Source organism: Pseudonaja textilis, unplaced genomic scaffold (assembly GCF_049901715.1).
Source record: "Pseudonaja textilis isolate UNSWEBS1 unplaced genomic scaffold, rPseTex1.2 PTEXCTG388, whole genome shotgun sequence".
NCBI lineage: Eukaryota > Metazoa > Chordata > Lepidosauria > Squamata > Elapidae > Pseudonaja > Pseudonaja textilis.
Window position 1 is genome coordinate 1 of NW_028262658.1, and position 8,000 is coordinate 8,000.

An 8,000-nucleotide genomic window follows, 5' to 3' on the forward strand; every position below is an offset into this window, starting at 1 on the left:
AAAGTCCATGGGACCATCCCCCATAGTAAAGGTCATCAATCTGGTCACGGTGCAACTGAGGTTGCCCCGATTGTAAGGTCCGTACACCCGGTATTCCATAGCAGCCTCTTAAAACCCAAGGTGGGATCAACCCTGAGGCCACCACCTCGTGAACCCCCAGACCCCGTGGTCATAGGAGGCCAAACCCATTTGAGGTGCAGCCAATCCTCGATTCGAGGTGGCACAGGAGACAGCTCCAATATTTGATCAAGTGGAAGGGCTACCCCTTAGCAGAGGCGTCATGGCTGAAGAGTAGGAACGTCCAAGCCGATCGCCTTGTGAAGAGGTTCCATGCAGAAAACCCAACCAAGCTGTGGGGAGGGTTGAAACCCTAAGTCCTGTACCTGCAATAAATTTGGTTTTTTTTTTTTTCTGTTGTACAGATCACCTTCAAGAGGGGAGGGGAGCCGAATGTCAACTCATAAAATATTTCTGTGGTCTTTTAGAATTGCCAACAGAAAGGGAGGGGGAAGCAGTGGGCAGCTTGCATTCCATAAATGTTTCAAAGATTGTTTCTAGGCGACTGAAGTTTCTGCCGCGGTGGGGGAAAACCAGGGTCCAGGGTGACAATGACAGAATCGGCTACACCCAGGCAGTGCCGGACATGTTAACTCCCAATAAATCCTCTGAAGTTTTGGAAGTTTGGCTTGAGACTCATGATCTAAAGGGGGTTAAGTGTCGGAATCCTGAGAGCAGGCCTTAGTTACAGAGTTATATCTACCAAAGGGGGAAAGAGAAAGGGAGGGGCAGAGAGAGAGAGAGAAAGAAATGGAAAAAACATCAGTTTTGCTTCATTTAAAAAACCCTTGAACAGTTAAACAAACAAACAACACAACAAGACAGCTCACATTCTGCAAAGCAGGGAGTTCCCAATGGACACGAGGGAACAGAAGGCTGTTTGCACCATATTTTCTGGGCTGCACACTTTTGCTTTCATGGACTTTGAAGTGATCGAAGCCCCTTAAGCTTTCTGTAAATGGTTGCAGCCTTCCATTGTTGCGTCAAATAAGTAACCCTTTCCATTTTCCTGCAATAATCAGCAAATTGGGACCACATTATAAGGCCTTGGAAAGGCCACACTTGGAATACTGCATTCAGTTTTGGTTGCCACGATGTAAAATAGATGTTGAGTCTCTAGAGTACAGCGATGATTAGGGGACTGGAGGCTAAAACATACGAAGAACGGTTGCAGGAACTATGTCTAGTTCAATGGAAAGGAGGACTAGGGGAGACACGATAGCAGTGTTCGGATATCTCAGAGGCTGCCCCAAAGAAGAGGGTGGGGTCAAGCTATTCTCCAGACCCCCTGAGGGCAGGAGAAGAAACAACAGGTGGAAACTGATCCAGGAGAGAAGCAACTTAGAGCTCAGGAGAAATTTCCTGACACTTAGAACAATTCATCAGTGGAACAACTTGCCTTCAGGCGCTCTGAATGCTCCAACACTGGAAGTTTTAAAAAAAGAGATTGGATAACTCTTTGTCTGAAGTGATGTAGGGTTTCCTGCCTAGGCAGGGGGTTGGACTAGAAGACCTCCAAAGACCCTTCCAACTCTGTTATTCTATTCTACTCTAAATCCTTTGGACAATGCATACGGGAAAACCATTAAAATGCTCACAGAACAAAGAGAGAGAGGAAAGGACTTCTTGTTCTCATGTTAGGAAATAACAGCCGAAACAATCCCTTTGCAGCTGGCCTTGTTTGCTTTTTCCTCCCCTTTAGGCCAGGGAGAGCAAGCCAACCAAAAAGGTGAGAAACAAGGCCGGGTAGCATTTCAGAAGTTGATTAGGAGGTTTTGCTTCACAAACAAGCTGTCCCAAATCAGCTCTCGTACCTCAGATCCTTGGTCCTTCTTTCAGGACTGGTGGGAGCATCAGCCTGGATAATGGATAACTACAATTATCCACAGGTAACAGATAGTCAGAGTTGGAAGGGACCTTATAGGTCATCTAGTCCAACCCCCCACCCAAGCAGAAGATTCTACACCATTTCTGACAGATGGAGTCTAATCTCTTCTTGAAGGTCTCAAGTGATGACGCTCCCACAACTTCCGAGGGCAACTTCTGTTCCATGGGTTGATTGTTCTCACCATTTTTGTATCTCAACATGAAATCAGCTTGTCTGCTTTGTAAAGAGACCTCTAAGAGGGTTCTATTTCTTTTCCTCAAATAGTGCTTTGGATGATATGTTTTTATCAGGCTGTGCAAAGCTACTTCGTGCATTTTTACAGTTCAAAACTGCTTTTCTTGCTCTTATCATTTGTGCTGGCACTTAGTAAAATACAAACCCACCTTTACAGAGAGGAAACACAGATGTGGAAGAGAACCAACAGGTACAAAACTGCATCATGCAAGGTCTATTTTTCGGAGCGTTGCAACCATCACCTAATGGTTACCCCAACCCAGAGTAAATGCACTTATTGTGCCTGGGTGTATGTAGCAATGACAGCTGTATTAAACCAAAGGCTTGGCTCTACTGTTTCTATTTCCTTAAATTGTCTGCTCTTCGGACATTGCATTATTTCTGCCTGCAATAACTCGTAGACCCATGCATTGGATGGTCTAGAAAGATGATTGCTATTGTATTAATTCCTATTGTACCAGAACTGAATCCAGTAGTTTGTAGAGCTAAAAGGTCTCTGATTAATCTCACATCTATCACAAACAGGAGCAGACCCCACATTCTTTCAGGGGTCAGTATCCGAGGTGGTATTCAGCAGGTTCTGACCAGTTCTGGAGAACCGGGAGCGGAAATTTGGAGTAGTTCGGAGAACCAGCAAATACCACCTCTGTATCTTTCTCCTGCCACACCCACCAAGCCACACCCACAGAACTCTTGTAAAAAAAATTGAATCCCACCACGGGTCAGTATCCAAGACTCCACACGTGATGAGGGGGCAGTGCAAAATCTGAATGATCCCAACATCATGTCCTTACTTATTGTAGTCCACCGGCCGCTTGTGGAGACGGCAGCACAGTCGGACAGTGGGGAGGAACATGGGCCAGTCCAGGATACAGGGAGTTATGTGCTGACTCCGGACCTCCAGAATCTGGCAGCAGCGAGGCAGAGGAACAAGGGGAGCCTGTTCCCAGTGTGCGCATGCGCAGAGCTGACAGAAGGCAAGAGCAGCAAAGACAAAAGGGCGACTTGGGAGTAAGGCTTGGAGGTGATTGGCCCTCCCATAAGACATAAAGGAGGAGCAAAAGGACAGGAGCCTTTGCAGGAAGCAACTTTGTTCGTACTGGTCGGTTTGAAATGTGAAGCTCTGTCTTGAATTTGTGCTCCGGTTGGCCTTGTATAACTAATTGGAAATTTACTTGTTGGCAGCATTTCAAGGAAGATAAAGGTGCGTGCTTATCAGACTTACCCTGAAGGACTTTGGCAGAAAAATAAAGAAAAAACGGTTTTGGGACTAACGTGTGTTTGTTAGTGTCTCAATATGCCTTGGTCAGAACAGTACTTACCATCAGTGCCGGCTTTGGGGTGACTGGACACTGGTCACTGTGATATTGGTTTCTTGAGGCCTTACAGACGGCCTTCGCATTCTATATTGCCTCTTTAATCTCCCCCAGAGGGATTGCGTGTTCTGGAGGAAGGAGACACAGACACAGACACACACACACACACACACACACACACACACACACAAACACACACTGTGAGAGAGGAAGCAGCCAAAAGGAAATGAGACAATCCTTCCCTTAGTCCCAAGGACTCATCTCAGAGCAGCCTCCTCCAACTTGCTGAGCTTCAGAGCGGCCCTGACTTCGAGTCCCAGAATCCCTGGCCTTCGTATCTCTCTCAAAATGTTTAAGCTCCATGAACCCTCCAGTATTTGCCTCAAAACATCCGTACAGATTGGCTGCATCAGAGCCAAGTCCCTTCCTGTGGGTAATTCCCAGCCACAAGCAACACCTCTGGGCCCCCTTCAGTCCAAAAGGAAACCCTCCACTCCAGCGCTTGGATCCTGGGACATTGCACCCCTTCATAAATAGGAACCAGTTGCTAAGGGTCCGGATTTAGATCACTTCCTCTCCACGGAGAGGCTGCAATGACCCTAAGTGTGCAAAATGGTCATAAGCCACTTTTTCTGTGCCCTTGTAATTTCGAATAGCGACTAAATGAACGGCTGTAAGTTGAGGATTATCTGTAATGGAAGTGAAGCATCAGAAGAGGATTCAAACGCACACTAGGCCCTGACACTCATATTAGGCCTTGACACTCAAGTTCTCTCCCTCTGCCTCTCTGTTTCTCTCTGTGTGTTTCTCTCTCTCTCTCTCTCTCTCTCTGCCCTGGGGACCAACTTCTATACATTACAATGTATAATCTATAGCAATTTTTACCTTTGCCTTTTGAAGGCTAGAGACTTGGGCCTCCAGCTCCATGATCCTCCCCTGCAGCACCACATTTTCCTGCTGGAGCTGCAGGTTCCACCTCTCCGCCTCGGCCAGCCTCTCCATCACCCTGGAGAGTTTCTCCAGGGATAGGAGACTTGGCCCTGGGAGGTGGGAGATGGGGGCTGGCCGTTGTTGTCCCTAGAAAATAAACATCATGCAGAATTGTACGATCAGTCGTCTCTCCAGACCGAACGTCTCGATTCCTTCAGCTTCTCCCAGGGCATCAGGAATTTGTGCTGGCATTCTACACCTGCCCCATACACACAGAGGGGACATGAAGCCTGGACGAAGAGTTCAGCCTCTGCAAATATCCCATGAACATCGAAGGAGCTGATATGGCTTCACAGACTGCAAAAAGACGTGGTTTACTGAGCAAGCCACTGATGGCCCGATTTGCCCAATGGTAACCAGCCTTCTTGGCAAGTATATGACCGCCTGCAGTACTTATTGTAGAAGCAGAACGCCCTGCTGCAAAGTGGGTCAGCAGAGAAAGAGCCTCTCTACCTGCAAGGTGAAGACACGGGGATACCCTGGCAAGAGGCAAAGATGCAAGGCCTCATCCCGGGGGGAATTCAAGAGCTTCTCCCATACGAAACGAACCCCCCCGGCTAGTGGGAGGAGAGATTGAGTAGCCCCAGAGGGAAGACATAGCTAATAGTGACCCTTGGCTCTCTGCTCACGCACATCACCAGGGACGCCCCTGCAAAGCCCCTCCACTTTCAGTCCCGCTGCCAGCAGCTGCCTCTGCTCCACCAGAGCAGTTTCCGAGGACTCCTCAGGTCCACTTGGGCCAACTGGCCTCTTCCCAACACTCACCTCTCCTTTGCCTTTCTCCTCCACTGTGGTGCTGCAGCTGGGGGTAGGTTGACTATGATCTCTGGAGGCCTCGCCTGGAACTCTGTCAACCGTCCCTGGAGCCCCTTTGAATGGAAATAACCAGGTTTTGTTTTATCCTCTCATCACATCTTCCCCAAAGGATGGCACAATGATGAAGGTGTTGGAGGAGGAGGAGGAGGAGGAGGAGGAGGAGGAGGAGGAGGAGGAGGAGAGATGAAAGTTTTCACCCCTCTTCTGCCATGCTGGCTCTTCTCTCCTAGCCTAACCTACAACTGCCACTTTGTTCTACTTTGAAAGCCAGTTACAAAGGCGCCAGGCTAGAAAGCGGGAGTTCTAGTCCCGCCTCAGCCATGAAAGGCAACTGGGTGACTTTGAGCCAAGGAACTTTTTCTCAGATCAAGGCACCTCACAGGGTTCTTGTTGTGAAGAAGTTTGGGACATGTTCTTGGGTTGTAAAGGCTGCCTTGAGCTCCTGCAGAGAAACCAGGCTATACTAAATCTGAGAAAGAACAAAGCAACCACAACCCCAGTCACTGGCTTGGGTGACATAACGCCCTGCACCACAGTGTGGCTTCTTTGGGCTTAGCCTGTTTGATCTAGCTAATGGCGTCTGACTCAAGAAATCCTCGTTCATTGACTGGACCTGCCTTACCACAAGGTGCATGTTAAAACTAGAAGTCCTGAACTGTTCAGGGTGTCATTTCAAGGATTATCCTACCGCAGCCACGTTTCTCAACCGGGGCAACTTTAAGAAGTGTGGACTTCAAATCCCCCAGTTCCCCAGCCAGCCTGCCAGCTGCACAGTTCTGGGAGTTGAAGGTCCCCACACATTTTAAAGTGGTCACAATTGAGGAAGGCTGCCTTATAGCAAAGCTCTGCCGACTTCCAGGCATGTGGACTTCAGCTCACAGTATTTCATGCTGGCTGGGGAATTCTGGGAGTTGAAGTCCACAAGTCTTTCAACTGCCAGCCTTGGAGACTCCTGCCTTAGGGCGTTAACCCAGCCTGCAAGCTAGGAGAGGCGGAAGGATAATGGCTCTGCAAGTGCCCCTTGGCTTCCCACCTGAACTTTCTCTTCCCACAAACTGTTTTGAGAAGGGACTTCTTTCCATATTCGATAACGAACATGAAATGTTTATATTCCCACTTTTTAAAAAAACATCAGCTTTTTTCCAGCTGAACCCAGCAAGTCTGGCAGGAGAGAAAGTGCCACCAATCCCCCCTTTCTTCTCTTTCTCTCTCTCTCTTTCTCTGTGTCTCTCTCTTTCTCCTTCTCTTTCTATTTCTCTCTCTCTCTCTCTTTCCCCTTCCACCCTCTCTTTCTTTCTCTCTCTCTCTCTGTCTCTCTCTTTCCACACACCTTTCCCCCATCTCTCTTTCTCTCTGTCTGTCTCTCTCTTTCTTTCTCCTTCTCTCTCTCTCTTCCTCCTTCTCTTTCTATTTCTCTCTCTCCCTCTCTCTATTTTTTTTCTTTCTCTCTGTCTCTCTCTCTTTCTCTCTCTCTTTCTCTCTCTCTCTTCCCACGTAGCTTCCCTTCTTCCTTCTTTTTCTTTCTCTCTCTCTCTTTCTCTCTTTCTTTGTGTCTCTCTGTGTCTCTGTGTCTGTCCCTCTGTGTGTCTCTCTGGGTCCTCCCACATAGCTTGCTTTCTTTCTTTCTTTCTTTCTTTCTTTCTTTCTTTCTTTCTTTCTTTCTTTCTTTCTTTCTCTCTCTCTTTCTTTCTCTCTGTCTCTCTCTCTCTGTGTCTTTCTCTCTTTCTTTCTCCTCTTTCTATTTCTTTCTCCCTCTCTCTCTTTCTCTCTCTCTCTCTCTCTCTCTCTCTGCACGGACCGCCCCGACGGCGCCTGGTTCCGGGGTGTGTGTGTGTGCTTGAGAGCCGGGAGCCCGGCAGGCAAAGCTCGGAGGCGGGGAAAGGCTGGCCCCGAGGGCGACCCCAAATCACCGTAAGGAGGCAACCGGTAGACTCCGCGTTTGAAAACCATCTCCGCCACGAGCGATGCGCCCCCGCGACCTCTTCCTCCTCCGCCACCAGAGCGCAGCGACCGCTACCACCTTCCCCACCAAGGCGCCGCAGCGACCGCTACCAGCTCCGAAAGCAGCAACGGTCGGAATGCAGCGACCGCTTCCAACTGACTGGAACGCGGACGGCGCGGGGCCTTTGCTGCCGGGAGGGGCTCCCAGGACGCCGGCCAGGCTGCTCCCGGGGGCCGCGAGGAGACGCCCCCCGCCCGCCGCCGCCGCCATGGAGGACTCGAAGCGGCCCGGGAGACGCCGAAGGACCTCGGGAAGCGCGTCTCCCGCGCGGTCCGGGACGGGGCTTCGCTCCGCGGCGAGCCTCCCGTGCATCGCTGGCCCTCCGCCTCCCCCCCTCCCGCCCTTCTTCCTCCTCCTCCTCCTCTTCTTCCTCCTCCCTCCCTTCCTCCTCCTCCTCCTCTCCTTCGTCCTCCTCTTCCTCCTGCTGCGCTGAGCGGGGCCCGAGAGGTTGCAGCCTCCGCTTCTCCGGAGCCCGCAATCCCCGCCGAGGCGCGCACGGAAAGGCGCCCCGCCCTCCGCCGCTTCGTCCGGCCCGGGACGCTCCCGCGGACTTTCTCCTCTTTTCCTGCGTCGGGCAACACATTGAATGCATTTTGGAGCCATTCAGGTGGCATAATGAGAATAAAAAAAAAAAACCGGATTACTTAGTCCCCATTTCATGGGCCAATATAGCCGCTTCTCTTTTTTCCTCCCGTGG

The 8,000-nt window shown here is 50.1% G+C and overlaps 1 protein-coding gene across 1 annotated transcript; it reads right to left on the reverse strand.

The window, feature by feature from the left end:
- LOC148123795 (uncharacterized) lies at nt 1-7,796 on the reverse strand. Its single transcript, XM_087918737.1, has 5 exons — nt 7,212-7,796; nt 5,251-5,354; nt 4,381-4,572; nt 3,502-3,623; nt 1-756 (listed from the first exon to the last, which is right to left on the reverse strand). The coding sequence occupies exons 1-4, from the start codon at nt 7,249-7,251 to the stop codon at nt 3,504-3,506; spliced, it is 456 nt and encodes a 151-aa protein (XP_087774863.1). The 5' UTR covers nt 7,252-7,796; the 3' UTR covers nt 1-756; nt 3,502-3,503.
- Between the last annotated feature and the right edge of the window lie 204 nt (nt 7,797-8,000).